The sequence below is a fragment of the Falco rusticolus genome, chromosome 17, assembly GCF_015220075.1.
Source record: "Falco rusticolus isolate bFalRus1 chromosome 17, bFalRus1.pri, whole genome shotgun sequence".
In the NCBI taxonomy this organism is placed as follows: Eukaryota; Metazoa; Chordata; class Aves; order Falconiformes; family Falconidae; genus Falco; species Falco rusticolus.
The window spans coordinates 452,388-468,974 of NC_051203.1; the positions used below are offsets into that span (position 1 = coordinate 452,388).

General features: G+C 49.7%; 1 protein-coding gene and 1 long non-coding RNA gene across 3 annotated transcripts; one reads left to right on the forward strand and one right to left on the reverse strand.

The window, feature by feature from the left end:
* Positions 1-587: 587 nt before the first annotated feature.
* On the forward strand, positions 588-3,015 carry RABIF (RAB interacting factor). The gene is made up of 2 exons (XM_037410110.1): positions 588-797; positions 864-3,015. The coding sequence occupies exons 1-2, from the start codon at positions 624-626 to the stop codon at positions 1,104-1,106; spliced, it is 417 nt and encodes a 138-aa protein (XP_037266007.1). The 5' UTR covers positions 588-623; the 3' UTR covers positions 1,107-3,015.
* Positions 3,016-10,510: 7,495 nt separating this feature from the next.
* Positions 10,511-16,353, reverse strand: LOC119158337. Of its 2 annotated transcripts, XR_005107842.1 has the most exons (5): positions 16,220-16,353; positions 14,892-15,152; positions 13,366-13,461; positions 12,464-12,553; positions 10,511-11,905 (listed from the first exon to the last, which is right to left on the reverse strand). It is a non-coding gene; the product is annotated as an uncharacterized LOC119158337 (long non-coding RNA). The 2 variants fall into 2 exon arrangements; XR_005107841.1 differs by having other exon boundaries at positions 12,464-13,461.
* Between the last annotated feature and the right edge of the window lie 234 nt (positions 16,354-16,587).

Sequence of the window (16,587 nt, forward strand, 5' to 3'; positions counted from 1 at the left end):
AGCGCCCAGCCCAGCGGTGCCCTGCGGGGGCCGGGCGCGGCTGCGACTGCCAGCCGATCCCACCGGGGGGTCTTCACCCCAGGGGGGCTTCACCCCGAGGTGCCGTGAGGAGCAGGGGGGACCGAGGTCGGTGTTGATGCGAAGCTGTTGCCTTTCCCCTGGCAACGTGCAAGGGCTTCCCCAGGCCCGGCGGGCGGACCCCTCCCCCGCGCAGCCCCCTCCCGCTCAGCCCCGCAAGCCGCAGCTCGGTGTCCGGCCGCAACCAGGCCCGGGAGGCGCCCGGGAGGCGCGGCCTTCGCTGCCGGCCTTCCCCGCCGGGACCGCGCTGCAGCGGAACCGGACCGGCGTCCCGCTACCCCGGGCCCTGCGAGCAGCGGGGGCGCCGCGCTCCTGAGCAGCAAAGCCCAGCGGGCGCTCGGGGACCGCCGCAGCGGAGGGGCGGCCGGAGCCGCGGGCTGGGCGAGGCCGCGCCGGACCGCCCGCCCCCCCAGCGCGCGTCACCGCCCCGGCCCCGCCCCCCCAGCGCGCGTCACCGCCCCGGCCCCGCCCCCGCGTCACCGCCCCGGCCCCGGCCCCGCCCGCCGCGCAGCCCCTAGCGCAGCCCCTAGCGCGCCTGCGCGGCCATGGCGGCGGCCTGTGCCGGGATGGAGCCGGCGGCGGCGGCGCCCCCTCCGTGCCCCGCGCCGGGCTCGGCCGGGCTGGTGTGCGCGCAGGGTCGGAACCTGAAGGCGGTGCTGTGCCAGCGCTGCGGCTCGCGGGTGCTGCTGCCCGGCGCCGCCACCTTCGCCCACCGCGAGGTACCGGGGCGCGGGGGGGGCGGGACGCGGGGCCCGGGCGGGCCGGTAACGCTGTGTGTCCCGCAGCTCCTCCTGCCCGCCATGAGGAAGAAGGCGGCGGCGGCGGCGGCGAGCGGCGGCGGGGACGTGGTGCGGGAGCACTGGCTGGTACGCGACATGTTCTCCTTCGAGAACGTGGGCTTCACCCGCGACGTGGGCAACGTCAAGTTCCTGGTGTGCGCCGACTGCGAGGCGGGGCCCATCGGCTGGCACTGCCTGGACGACAAGGACAGCTTCTACGTGGCGCTGGAGCGCGTGGCCCACGAGTGACCCGGGCTGGGGCTGGGGCAGCGCTGCCGGGAGCCCCACGGCCCCGCCGCCCCTCAGCCCCGGCCACCGGCGGCCTGGCTGCCCCGTGGCTTGACCGACCTACGGCCTGGTGGCCCAGCTGGGCCCGCGGTGGCCGAGACCCACGGAGTGACCGGCACCGCCAGCTCCTGGCCACGGCGGCGCGGATGGACGCTGCAGCTGGGGGGTCCCCGTGGCTGCCGGGACAGTTCGGCCACAGGCTCCGTGCACCGCTGCCGGCGGCCTGCCGCGTGTGCTGGCTGCCCGCACACGTGCTGGCATCTCCTGCAGGCGGAGCCGACACGGCGAGGGCACGGCTGCTGCACGGAACCACTGCGGCAGCTTAAATTGTCTGAACTATGGCCAAAGTGGCTACAGGGCTCTAGGCTGTATCTGGTTTTGATTTTCAGAAGAAATGTTCCCTGCCCCAAACCATTTAGGTTCTCCAGGACCTCATCCTACCTGACGACTGTACTCTGTGAGGGTATATGGCACCCAAAGCGTACGTAAGGCATTTTAACTAACATTGTATGTAGTTTTATTAACTGAGTACTTGGAAATAAGATACAGGTAGAGTCTGCAGACAACATAGGCTGATAGAGTGGCAAATAAAGTAAATGTGCAAGATCATAGTATTTCCAGGCAGCAAGAATGAAGAGATTCCAACCTGAAAAGGGTTTGAATCATTGGACAAGCAGTGCCCAGTGGCGGCGTGTCTCAGTGCTGAAGAACATCAGGACAGGCGTGTGTGAATGAAACAGAGGAGTCGGGAAGGAGTCTCTTCTCAGTAAGAGGTGGTAGGAGCAGTGCACGTTGTGTCCAGTTTTTGTCTCTGCCTTTTTTAAAAGATGGGGACAACTCTCACTGAAAACGAAGGGAGACTGCAGCAGCCATGGTTCTCACTGTATTTATCTTTTGGCAATTGTGTTTTCCAGTTTGCACTCTCCATTTGCAAACTCCCGTGTGAATAATACAGCGGCTTTACAGATACCACCTTGGGTCACAGAGGACGTGCCTCACTGCAGGCGGCGTATCGGTTCACTGGGCTAATAAAACACTTCTGGTACTAATGCAGCTGTAAAGGCACAACTGTCGTGGCGCTGGGATGATGAAGTTGTATTTGCCATGACAATCAAGATCGGTTGTACTTAACAATTAGCAGTGTTGCTGTCACAAGGCTGGGGGAGAGACCTTTTCTTTGCTCCTCTGCTAAAACAGTTTTACTGGCAGGAGTCTGTAAGGCAAGTGCAGCCTCAAGTAGATTTTCCAGACAGGCATCCTGACAGCGGCTGAGAAAGAAACGAATCCTTTCCATTTCTTGAGCACCTGCACTTTTAAGATTTGAAGGCTCTGCCTTAGCATAGAAATAGAACAACCAAGATGTTGGCTGCTCTGGGGCTGATGTATCGGAAACCTCTGCTGTGGGCAGATGAAGATTTATTTATGGGATGGAAAGAGGCATAACTCCCTAGTCTGGTGATTAAGGCTCTCGCCTGGTGGGAGGTGAGTCCTGTGCTATGTCCTTGCTAAATGTGTCAGGTGCACATTTGACATGAAAACTGCTGCTTTCCTCCTGCCCTTCTTGTCTTTTAGCCCTAAGCCCAGTAACGGAACAAGTTCATCAAAGAAGTGTATGGAGAAGGGCAGGAGAGCTTTGCTGGGTTCTGCACAGGCAACACAAAATAGTGGGATCATGTCACTTTAATTTCACACTTTCACTTAAATTGTCTATTAGGGAATGTGTTTTGACCTGTAATACTTAGATTATAGTCCGTGTTACTAAAATAAAAATGTGCTGCACAGTAGATTCATTTTGAAGACACCACTGTGCAGAACATGCTTGTGGATATCAGCTTGATTAACACTGAGTAAATGATGCTTCTCAAAAAAACGGTACATGTGGATTCCTGATACTGGGGAGAAGCTGGTGGGTGGGACTGGGACAGAGCTGAAGTAGTGGCGGCAGCTTTTCCCACTCAGCAGGACACTTCCTGGAGAGAGGGGAGACCTTGGGTCTTCACACCAGTATGGCAGCGACTTGAATCTGCTTCAGTGCAGCGTTGCTCAGTGATGGTGAGTCAGGAAGGCGCCTCCTACCCCTCAGTGTGAGAGGAGGGATGTGCTGAATGGATGCATCCTCCACGGGATCAAGGTTTGGTTTCTGCCAACTTAAATATAAAGTAGGATCACACAGGTTGTGGAAATGCTAAGAAATATACAGTCTGTTGGATATTCACAGGAGGAAACTTTTATACCATGAGATCTTAGAATCTTTCAACCTCGGGTAGGATCTTGGCTTCCTGCAGCTTGGAGAAGCCATGAGAAACACCCTTGATGTCCCAAGTAGTGCAGGCAGGGCACTGGTGCTAGTGAAGGGGCAGCCATGCAGTAGAGCTCTGCATTTGGCTGCTGATGCTCAGAAGCCCCTCACCTGGGCTAATTCATACCCCAAGAGGTGACATGAGAATTATGAGGGGGGAAAAATGGTGAAGAGGGGAAAAAGCGGCATGACTTTGTGGAATTTGAGCCCAGGCAATTCCACTGTGATGTTAATGGAGATTTAGAGGAAGAATGTTTGCAGTCAGCAAACTTCGCCTTAGGGGGAAGGTCTGTATTTATGCAACAGACAGGAACATCAAATTTGGGAGCATCTAATGAAGCACTGAATAGTTTTTGCATTAATGAGAAGTAATAAAAATTTGGATAGTCTCACAAATAAACATAATCTTTTCACTGCTTTTTGGCTAGCATGTTGAAAAACAGTTTTCCAGTTGCCTGCAGGAACTTCCAAGAACAGGATAGACAAGCCAACCTTCAGGTATGGGAAGTGCTTACATAAGACCTGTTAATGCACATCTTGCAGCCCATCTTTATCATCAACAACAAGACAGCAGAAACCTTTATTTCCACGTGCAAGTCACTTTAAAATTAATTTGAAAACTGATTCTTCTACATAAATAGCTGCATAGACTTTACTGGTAAGACTCATTCTGCATTAAGCTGTAGCACTGCCAAGAGAGGGTATAGTAACAAACCTGCACCCCTCGTGCCAGCCGATCCCACCAGCAAGGTGGGTGAGACCTGTGCACAGCAGGGCACAAAACCTCTGGCACCTGGGGCCTTGCCTTAGTGCTGCATTTGGGCAGTAATAACCATTTTGTCTAATTGCTTCCCAATCTGGATTTAAGCTTGTTTGTATTGGTTAGGTGTTTATATACCATAAATATAAACGTATTTAGAATGGTTAAAAACAGGTCTTGGTCCACTCTGACTCAGGTATTGAGACTGGTGCACAGCCTCAAAACTATGGTCTGGGCTTAGGTTGACGCTGACACTTCTCTGCTTCCTTTGCCACCCAAATCTCTCCCTTAAGGCAGGCGCTGAACCCTTTGCTGAGACTGTCCCGTTTGCTAACTTGGTCTAAAGCTTTCTTTCTTGTGCTGCTGGGGTGAAACATGGGAGTTTGAGCTCTGTGTGAGATAATCAGGAGGCAATGGCAGGGTGAAGGTCTTCCCATTTTTGGCAGCAGGAGGCTGTGAGGTCAGCTGAATCCGTCCTGGGTAACGGCTGGAAGTCATCCCTTCTGAAGAGGTCACATCCATGCTCTTCCTTCCCTAAATTAAGTGCATTTCACTGAAAGAGGTAAGTGTTGCTTGGAGCAGGGACTGGAATTCATGGCGCTTTCTTTCCTCAGCTCTGCAAGTCAGTAAAAAAGGTCTTGGTTTCTGGGCCTGATAACACCCAAGGTCTCTCCATGGTTGCTGATCTCTTAACAGAAGAAATTATGACAATATGAGCTTTAAAGTAATAGCTCGGAGGAGGACTTTGCTGTTTGCCTCCCTGCGGTGTTCTAGAGCTCTGCCGTTCAGCGAGTCCTCACGTAGGCAGCTAGGAGGGCTTAAGGTACGATCTCTGCAATACCTGCAGCTCAGCGCGTCTGAACCCGCTGCCACCATGCAGGGAGACAAGGAGCTCAGCAGAGTTCAGAAAAGAGCTGTGGATTCATAAAAACAGGGCCAGTTTTTCTAGGAGAGGTATTTTTGGCATTGCACCTCCTACGTATCTTGCCTTGCTTATTTCTCTAAACCACCACTGCTACAGAGCAGAACTATTACACTGCATGAACAGATACAGCAGTATCGGCACAAGCAGTTTCTACAATGTGTGGGTGTTTGGGAGCAGAGGAATATCTGAAATGTATTATGAATATTCTCTGAAGGTCATTTTACATGCCTGACATTACAGTCCCTGGCAGGAACAAGAAAAGTAGGAGGAAAGGAAACAATAGAAAGGAAATAGCTTCAGGGTCCTCCAACAAACAGTGCAGGGAAATGCTTCCCTGCCTCCCGCAAAGCCAGGTTAATAAAGGCCAAACTCTAGAATCAAAGGAACACTAAACCACCAAGTATTTTGCAGCTGCTGGGGTACATGGAAGAAAACCACAGCAGATGAGTGGAACTTGCCATAAAAGTGCAAAGAGAAAATGAGGGCTTTGATAAAAGCTAGCTTTATGCTCCTTTTAACCAATAATTCCTGTTAAGCATGTCAGTCAGTGTACGTACTTTTGTACCAAGTTGAGACTCAGCCAGGTTCTTGAAGTGCAGCTTTCTTACAAGTGCAGCTGGACCTTGTGTTGGTGAGGGTAGAGAAGAGGGAGATGGTAGCCTGGCGGTCCAGATGAGAGTGAGTGAATTGTGGGGCTGCACCCCCCGGATGAGTGAGAGAAGCCCAGGCTATCTTCGCAGCAGTGTGCTTCAGGGGAAGTGCACTGACGTCTGTAAAGTATCTGACCATGCACAGAGTCAAAATCAAGTACTTTGCTCCCTAAATGCAATCACTGAGGAAGAGTAATCAGGTTCCCGGGTCACTGAGATAATAACACTTCCATGTCCTGAGAGGGGGAAGTGGGCTCTGGAAAAATTGTTTCTTTCTGCATCTTTCTTAAAACTTAACTGAGAGTTGCACAGTCCAGCCTAGGGGTTGCTGCAATTCAGCTTTTTAAGTGCTGCGTGTCTGAATCTGAGAGTGCTACACGGGTGGAAACAGCTTATGGCAGAGGATGTATCTCTTGATCATCATCACCTGGTCACTTCAGGGGCTTTCGTTTCATCTTCGGTTAAAATACAAACTATTCAGATACAGCTTCTGCATGGAGAAATGCAGGGTTGCCCTTCCCTCCTTGGCACAGCTGGACCAGCCTGGCAGGCCGGGCGGAGGGGCTGGCGAGTGGGGCATGTTCTGACTCGAGCAGCTGCCGCTCAGCCACCGGAGGAGGCCGCAGCAAAGCAGCCAGAGCGATGGTTTTTCCAGCAGCCTGCATTCCTGGCGGGTGTTGGTCTGGCAGGGCAAGTCTGATCTGCCGGCAAAGCCTGTCCTTTAGAAGGCTTTCAGGGCAGTTTGTGGCATCAATAGGAACCACACATCCCTGGGGCGAGACTCTGCACTAGGAGTTCCCTGCACCGATGTGTTCATCCATGCCTTCTCCTCGATGGGGAACCAGCAGGGAGTGTGTGTATACTCAGCTGTGCTTCGGCTCCCCCTTTCATGTTCCTTATCTTCCAGGAGTCTCTGGATTCCCCAGGAGGAAGGGAGACAGTTGCTAGCCTTAATCGCTGTACGTGCAGAGGCAGAGTGCTCTTGTCTGAGCGCTGCCAGGAGTCAAACGCAGCTGGAAGAGATGCCCTGAGAGCAAGGGAAAATAAGCAAAGCCGTGTCAGCACAGGTATCCTTCCCCTCCTCTAGCAGCTGGCTCTGCACACTGCCTGGAATGCATCCAGACTGCAGCTCATTGCAGAATCTCTGGTTAATTTGGGATCTCTGGCAATGGAGCACAAGGACGTGGCATCAAGAACGTGCTGCCTTGTGCTTTCCTGGGCAGGGAGCAGTTCCTGGCTCCTGTTCTCTAAAACAGGCAGAAGCAGTCAGTTCTCTGTGTCAAACTGTAGCAGGTCCAAGGGGCTAGCACCAAAAAGGGTAGGAGGTCAGAAGTGCCAGGACTCAGCAAACACAGGACACAACTCCTGAGCAAAAAAAGATGCTTGGAGAAAGGAGCAGCTTCAGACTCTGCTGGGAGGAACCTCCCTTCATAAGGAATAACCAGGAGTAAGGGATGTTACTGTGGGCGTCAGCAAAAATTTGGAGGCTCAGTGCCCTTGGCAGCCACAGGTCCTCTGGCTCTGGTGCTGATGCTCCACAAGGCCCCCACAATGCCAGCACTACTCAGAGGGATCTGGTTCCACCCTTTCACTTCAGACCCCGCTGGGATTTGGGGATTTCTACTGGAAAACCAGTATGCTAGCACCAAAAGACCATGTCTGTGCAGCTGTCCTGTACCTGATTTGGGGAGAGATGAAGCCACAGTGCCAGTGCTGCACATACTCAGAGCAACACAGCATAAAGTGCAGCTTCTGTCTTCTGGGACCCTCTTGCTCTACTTCTTGGTATCCCCTGCCTTCCAGGCCAGAGTTATAGTGCTGCTGATCCAGCTAAACTGATGTTTAATTGGTGTTTATGGTTTAATCGATGCTTATGCGTCCCCTTCCAACTTCCCATGTACCCACAGCCTGCTCACTGGCAGGGCAGTGTGAGGAGCAGAGGAGGTCTTGACGTGTGCAAGTGCTGCTCAGCAACAGCTGAAAAATCCCCGTGTTATCAACACTGCTTTCAGCACAAATCCAAAACACAGCCCTGTCCAAGCTACTGTGAAGAAACCTAAATCTATCCCAGCCAAAACCAGCACAGGATGTGAACTGTTTGCCCCACTCGCTAACTGCACCATCAGCTGACTGGTTTCTTGGTCAAAAGGACTATGCAGCAAAGAATCAGTACAGATAGGAACGTTCAGGCCCTGGAAATCAGAAAAAGCAGGTTGGCAGTGCTACTGCTTGACCAGGGGAAGAAGGCTAACTTCAGAGTGAGAGAGATCCAGTCCAATGGGTGATTTCAGTTACCCACACAAAAAGAGGCCAATTATTGTAGCAGGGCAGGACAAGGTACATTTTCAGTATCTAACCCAAAAGTTAGTCGTAGAAGACACAAAATTTCTTACTCCCAGGTAACAAACAGAAGCTGGGGCAAGAAGTTTAACCAATACAGGCAATACAGCTACCAAAGCGTGACATAATTGAGACTGAGGAGTACCAACCAGCACAGCAACACCAAACTTGCAATACGGAGATGGCACTGTGAATAGGTGAGTTGAATTCAGAAGGCCTTTTGATTGTAAAGTAAAGAAAAAAATAGGTGGATTTGATGGAGAAACTTTCAGCTTTGACAAAGGTCAAATGGAGGTTTGTCACTGCAGACTAGCAGGGAAGCAGACAGGCAAGAAGTACTGTGTGAAAGTCAGGGCTGAAGTAGCATTTAAAACAAGCAGGGAACAGAAGCAGCCCCTGCAATGTGGACTTGGAGGGAACAAAATAATAGGGCAAGTAGTCAAGTCTATGCTTGCAGGAGCAGGATTAAAACAGTTGGAAGAACAAATAATGCAAGATTTAAAACCAGGGAATGTATTTAAGGCCACTAAAAACAGGATCTTATTTAAGGATTATCTACAGCAAACCATGCTAATAGCACGTTAAGGTTACAAAGTCAAATGATCAAGGTAGAGAATGCTGGTATTAAACTTTCTCGTGAAATGTTAATCTCCTGTGTACATGCATTCTGCTGCAGTTCCGCTGACTATCACATAGGAAATCTCACAAAACAAAAGGAAAGCCCAGCCCCTTTGGGTTTCCAATCTGGCAACTCAAGCACATCCTTCCATTTATTTTGACACTCCCTGCAGGGGGAGGAGCGGGTATAAACAGGGTAGAATCACATAATTAGAGATCTGCCTATTGCATATTCAGTGTTCAGGAGAGGAATCATTCCTGTCCTTGTGCGAACTACTCTAGATATGTCTCCTGCGCTCATTATTCCCGTATTTAAGGGTTTGCAGCCCATGAGGAACAGGGAGTGGTTAGGTCAGAAATTAATTCAGCCCTGTCTAGTTGGATAGCTTTCAGCTCTAAATGAAAGAGATTTCTTGGCACCCAGCAAACATTCCCCAAACCTCATGGAGAATCCATGTCCTCCCATGGAGGTCTGGCTTGAGATCAGTAGATTAAGCATTTCCACCTGTTCTACATTCTCCCCAAATTGTTCCTCTGTTTGCTGCCTGCAGCTGAGATAAAATGTACAGGTATGTGTGATGGGGTAAACATCTTCACTGCAATCAAAGCCCAGTGATATGAACTGGTTTGTGACAAGAGCTGCAGTGTCATACTCAGACCCGTGCACCCCAGGTAGCTGGGTGCACCTCCACTTGCACAGCCGGTTCCTCTGCAGGGCCCTACCCCCACGGCCCTAACGGCAGAGCTGGGTTTGCCTCCCTTTCCGGGCAGGGCTTGTTAATACTCAACTTGCTGAGGAAGCAGAATTCTGTGTACAAACCTTCTGCTACAGGGTGACCCTTCTGTGCCCTGGACACGGGGGCAGGGAGGGGTCTACAGAGAGAGCTGCAATGGTTTCTGATTTTAGACCAATCTAACAAAACAGAATGTTCCATTCTGGTTGTCATCTATTGATTTTCATGATTCATTTAGTTTATATCAATACATTCAGGCAGAAAAGAACATGGTGCTGTCTGCTCATGCAGCTGTGGACTACTGACAATGCAGTCCCTAAGTGACATCCACACCAGAACAGCCAGATGAGCTGGTTTAGGCAGTATGTGACCACAGCCAGTGCTAAACCAACTAAAAAGCTCATCACACAGCACAGGAAAGTAGTTTTTCCTCATTCCTGCTAGCTAGGCTTTGTACACAACAGTTTTCCTCACCTCCTGTTCCCTTCCCAGTCTACAGAGAGAAAAAAGAACAAAATCTCTTGCCCTTCCACCTCTCCAAAAGGCTAACAAAGATGCTGCTTTACTTGATGACACAAACTTTTCTCCAGCCTCTGCAGAGCTGAGAGTGTGTATTGCAACAGCCAAAGGTCAGGGTTGTGCAATAGAAGGCCCCATAAAAGTCCACAGCAAGCTGTCCTAGGCAGCGTCGGGCCTGTCTTCGGGAGAAGGATTAGCCCAGATCAGATGATCCCAAGTGAACTGCAACCAGTGTTGCAAAGGAAGATTAAACCAAAACCAAATTACTGAAGATCCCTGTCAAGAAATTGTGGAAGCAATTCCTTGCCAACACTAAAAAACACCTGTTCCTGTAACAATACAGGCTCCCAAATCCAGGAGGAGACCCTGTGTTACCTTCACAGACCCTGGCAAGGTGTTCAGCTACCTGAGGGGAATGGGGCAGTGCTGCGATGGAGAGACGGGACGCAGCTTGATGCAAGCAAATGTCAATTTATTGTACACAATCACGAGTTTATATATGTTTTCAGAAGCTGCGTGCTTTAAACAGATCGGTTCTTTAAGCTAAGCATTACATACTAGGCAATCCCTAATTGGTTAACTACAAACAAAGGACACTTACTAAGTAAGTTTTTACAGTCATCAATTAACAGCAACGTGTTACTTCTCCTTGGCACCATCTGTTCCTCATCCCTTATCTTTTCTCAGCCTGACTCATCCTGTCTGTTGTTATCTATTCACGATCCTTGTCCTCCCAAGGTTTGTGGCCTACAAGCTCGAGCACATTCCTTTCAGCTGACTGATTGTTACTTATGGTCCTGATTTCCAGGCCCCCTCCTGCAGGGTAGGACAAACCAGGCAAGCAAAACCCTGTAGCCAGATGATAGCTTGGGATGAGAAAAGACAGGCTAGTGGTTCAGGAATTTTCTTCTGATCAGGGGGACAATATCCTGGAGTACTGATGCTGTTACACTGACCCTCTTCTAGATAATTCCCAAGGCATTTGTTGTGTCACAAGAGGAGTAACACTGAGCTAAGCAGGCATATGTCTGATCCAGTGTGACTCTTGTTACATTTATGTCCTTAGCAATTTCCTCGTGTATAGTCACACCAGGATTAAAACATATTTATCTAAAATTGCCTCTTGTTCTCTGCCACACCATCACAACAGCCAGGAGGCATTAACAATGCAAAGTGGGACACCACACCAGCACAAAGGCACATTCAGCTCAGCACTAATTGCTCCTGTGTCAGCCTGTGGCAGATGTACCCAGGATCAGCACGGACATGGGCCTTCGCTTGCAACAGCCCCCTTGCTGCGCACACGCCGAGGCAATCGATCCCTGCTTTGGAAGGCACCACTCCATCTTGTCCTCAGCAGAGGCCCTGCAGACTGCTGACAGATCAATAACCTCCCAGCGGGCCCTGTGCCGGGAAGGGAAGGGGCCGTGTTTGCTAATGATTAACTACGTTACACCTTCCCTGCCCCTGAAACTCAGCGCTGACCCGACACCAGCCATGTGTTTTCCTGGTGCTGTTTAATCTGACCTCACCAAGAGAAAACCTGGATGCTCATTTTGGGAAGTGATGAGGAAAGAATGCGACCAAAGAACGAAAGTACATGGGGTAACACTAGTGTCTGGGAGCTAAGAAAGAAGATTTCAGATGGCAAGGGGCACAGGGAGCCACGAGCAGGCAGTCTCAAAGGCTGCAGCTGGCCACAGCCATGTCCCGCTGCAATGGGAGAGAGGTGAGAGGAGTGACTGGATCCATCCCCGCTCACCTGGGTTATGCAATTCACCATATCAGAAGGTGAAATCCATGTTAAGGAGATGGCTGCTGCAACATGCTACTTTCTACTGTAAGCTGCTGCAAGCATGCCACGTCCTTTCACCAGCTCCCAGCCAATGTCCATGGTCAGCTCTAGATCTTGCATCTAGAATGTAAAGTAATTAATAAAATCAATTATGTTAGAGACTGGGAGAGTCATTCAGATCCACAGAATAAAACCTGTCACTGAGGAACAAGGCCCACACACTGGTTAGGCACCCTCCTGACCCTAGCCTGAAACAGGCTGAAACATCTCATGGTGTAAGGCTGGTGGCCACAGGGTATGACTTAAACTAGAGCAGGAAAAACTGCACTGCCCAGGAACATGCAGAGTCCCCATCCAGTCTCACCCTCATCTACCCTCTTACTATGCAGGAAATGTCCAAACAGGCATCTGCATTTGGTTTTCTGGTCTTCATAAAGGAGCCATTTGGGAGGGAGAGTCTCTCTGCTATGAAACAGTCAGAGGGGCTGTACACTTCTGGAAGGAGCCAGATATAAAGCTAGTGTGAAGAACACAGGAGTGAGGATGGATATTTTAAATAGATTTGCACTAGGAAAGGAGGAGCTAGACCTGAGTACTGAAACAATGAAGTCTGGTAAAGCATTGTCCCCTCACTGATGAAATCTGAACATTTTACTCTAGCTGTACAGATACACTCACCAGTTCTCACACCCAGGCGAGTCTTCTGTGGCCTGGGAAGGAGGAGTCAGTACAACACAGAAATCTATGCAGCACATTGCTGTCATCAACCTGTGCCAGAAAGTGTGCAAGGAAATCCTAGGTCATCTCAAACCCAGAACAGACAAGTAGTTAGCAGACAGACACAGGGTTAAGGCTGTCACATTTTTAGGAATTCACTGATAGAAGTAAATGTGCACACACTATTTGTCCAACACGTCTAAGAGCAGAAAACAAGAGCTGTGTAGTTGTACATTCAAAGAAATTTCGTCCAAACCCTTCAAGAATCCCCAGACCCACTGTGCAGCAACAGAGTATCACAAATACACAGCAAGTCCAGCATTTTCTGAAAGTATCATATTCACTGAATAAATGGTACTCAGCCAAAGTCTGTGCTCTGTGGGCCTTGATAGCATCACCAGACACAGAGAAATCCTGGACAAATGTAAAAAATTCTCATACTGCATGCAGAAATAATCTCCAGTAGGAAAAGAGAATGTGTTCAACAAATCCTGGGTACATGATAGCCCTTGGACTTGACATTATTGTTTGCTCAGACTAAATCAAATGCATTTCAGTCCTCAAGGAATGTTTTTCCGGGTATACAGCAAGATAACCTCCTGTAAGACTGGGTTACTTCTTAGTGCATCAACTGTGGAAAGGCGCACTGAGGCAAACTCAGTTTGAAATGCCAACTTCATGGTCCCACTATCTTGATGTCTTTTTATACCACATGAGATTCACAGTGGGCTGAAGCCCAGTGAGTGAAGCTTTATGGCAGCTGATGCAGCATGACAGAACAGATTTCAGCTGCCCAAGAGGCTGCATGAAATTTGGCGAAGTAGCATCAAAACCTGATTTTCTCACTGAAGTCTGACAAATACCTCGTCCAGCTGAAGCAGTCCTGGTAAACCCAGATTAGCGAGGATAACACCAGTTTTCAGAGCTGAGGTACATGTCAAAAATCCATTTCCCAATAGCTGTTAAGACAAATCAAACCAAGTCATTAGCACAATAGTTAAGTATGTGAAAACTTCAGTTCAAGCTGGACCAGGGCGTACTATAACACCCCAGCCTGTCCTGAATCTCTGATTCAACTAAACTGAAAGGAGTACTCATTGCACTGACAAAATTATACCGTCCTAATTTTCTGTTTTTGCAAGGCATCTGACCCTTCTAGTTTCAGGGTCCTGTAATGTTTCTGAAGAAGAATAAAATACTACAGTGTGATTCTGTACCACTGACAATTCAGCGCCTGACCCCCTGATAAACTGCATTGGCAGAGCTGAATGGTTGTAACCACAGCCAGAGCATTGTCAGTGTTATTTCAGGTCATATAATTTTAAAAGCATGAATCAAGTCTTTCAAATTCCTAAGAATGGTTTAAAAATCATGAGATTAAAATTAAAAAAAAAAGTAAAATAATCATTGTGGGCACTTATTTTCCATAGGTTTTAGAGCTTAGGTTGAACTTTGCTCATAGGTTGAAGATTTCCTTAGTAATTTGGAAAAGCAGCACAAAATGTATCTTTTTAAATGAACACATGAAATTCTCACAGATTCACCTGATGCCTACAGTGGGAGACTTTAAGAAGAAAGGAGAGTGGGAAAAAAAAAAAAGAGAGAGAGCACTGAAACATTTGTCATACAATTGCAACATGTGGAAGAATGAAATCCAATCTGGCCTATTTTCTCTATCCTGCAGGAAAAGGATTCCCAAAGTTGGGTTTGCAAAGGTCTGATCAGTCATGTGGTGCTGATACTTTTGTTTCCAACTGAGAAAAGTACAACAGATGATAACAGGAGGAAAAAAAGGCAGTTAAATGATTTTTTTTTTTCTCCAAAAAGAACAAAAGAAACTAAAATATTGTAGCTATTTTCCTCTTTCATCTCCCATTAGTTATTGCTATGATGGCTCATGGTCACTTCAGGTGTGATCACTCCCACCTGAGCGTGAGCACTTAAAACTGCAGATTTCAGTTCTGCCTCTCAGACAACTAGGTCTGTCCTGGTCTTTACCAAACAGCTTCACTAAGGAGACTGACTGAGCTAAAAGGACTTTGCAGCCAAGGTCATACCCTAGCAAAGTTAGACTAAGCAATTAGTATAAAACAAACTAGCTGAAAAAACAGACAAGTTCTTTCAGGTCTCAGAGCTGACTGGTGCGTATTACAAGAGGCTGGCTGGAACAGGAGCAGGGGTTATTTGAAGTTTAATGTTGATTCTTCAAATGTATACCAACTTGATAGCACTAAGCAAATAGTCTGTGCTTGTTGAGGATTAGATTACATAAAAGCAGAGAAGACTTATATTTAAAAAACTAATTGCAAATCTGTATGTACTCCCCTGATGTCAACTGACCTAGCTTCCCAGCTCATGGTTCAAAAAAGGGTTTCTGTTTCATACTCACAGTATGCTTACTGAACAGGAGCAGGTGGAACTAGATCCTATTGCAGCTTGCTTCTTGATACAGGTATTTGTATGTGTGATCACTCCCAACCATCCCTCAAGCCCCAGTCAGCCTCCCTCTGGGGTGTGGAGATGGCCAAATTCTTTAAATACAGAGAGCTTAGTACTCTTCTATATCTTAACTGTTTTTCAGCCACTCATTAAATTTGGCATCATTCTTTGGAAAAACAAGTACATTATTTGCGGGTCTTTTTTCCCCTTCCTCCATTCTCTGTCCTCCTCTCTCAAACCTCTGATCCTTACTTTTTGGAGAGCATTTGCCTTTCTTTTCTTTCAGTAATTCTGAGTGTGCACCCACATAGGTTTAATTTCCACACTCTGTTGAAATGATCACAATGAAATCGATAACAGCAGCAGAAGCATCCTTAGCAGGCTTCAGTTATGATGCCCTTGAGATTAGGAGGAGTGAGGGGGTTTGTCACTTCCCACCGCTGGTTCCAGCTGACTATAGACCCAGCCTGACACGCCTCCATCACGCTCCCTTCAAGAGCATCACTTTTGATCAGGCTGCTCACAGGATTGGAGATCCACACACAGTAAGAGGAAAACATGGTCTACGTTGTTATTGTTTAAAACTGTTTCCCATGCCTATCCTGTCAGCAAAAGCTGAGGATAAAGAGGGAAGAATCGGTTTCCTGAATCTGGTGCTTGTACTACCCTTGAAAGGATGGCACTGGGTATCAAACCGTAGATGCGCACGCTACAGCAGCCGATTTCCACCCAGGAAAAAAAGCTTGGCAATCACATGGATATTTCTGGCAATATAACCCTTAGGTCACATGGGGTTTTACACAGCCCATTTAAACACCCAACTTCAACTGGGGCATTTAAATAGCAAAGTTGCTGGGTTTGGTAGCTCTACATGGCTTTCCAGACCAGGTCCTTTGGCTTTAAGCCCTTTCCATCATGTGACTGCTCCAAGGCAGCTGGGACAAGGGCTGTTTGCCTGGCGCCTGTGGGATGGGGCCGTCTCCCGCCCCCTCGGAGGGCAGAGCAGAGATATGCCCCCATCGCACTCTTCCCCACTCAGGGCTCAGTTCTCCCAGGGCCTGCCCGCCCGTCCGTCGCCTCGGAGTGCCCACGCTGAGACCCGAGCCCTTGCCTTGCAAGGCCAGGCCTAGCAGCACCCTCGCTGAAGCCCAGCAACCCCCCAGGCGGTAGGTGGAGAACAGACCCCGACCGAGCCTGGCTCTCAGGGCGGCCTCCGTCCGGCTCCGGGATCCCCTGGGCCGCACTCCGCCTCAGGCCTGTCCCGGCCCGCGCGAGCACTAACAGCTAGGCCTGCCCGCAGCCCTCTGGTGGGGGACGCTGCTCTCCCCTCTCCTCCTCCGCGCCGGCCGCTGGCTCCAGGGAGGAGCAAGGCGATAGACGCCGGGGCCCGGGCCCGCGCCGCCCGCTCTCGGGAGCCGTGGGGGGACTGCCCTCCGTTGGCGGGAAGACCAGGCCACGCCCCCTGCCCGCCCTTGGTTACGAATCAACCAATAGCTAGCGCAGGTAATTGAAATTCATACCTGAGATCCAATGGCGCACAGCAGGGCGCGTTCCTCGCGGCCGGGGCCTGGCTCCCATTGGGCGAGCGGACGAAGTCCGCGCAGAGGCACCCAATAGCGCCGCGAGGAGGTCACGCCTCCGGGAGA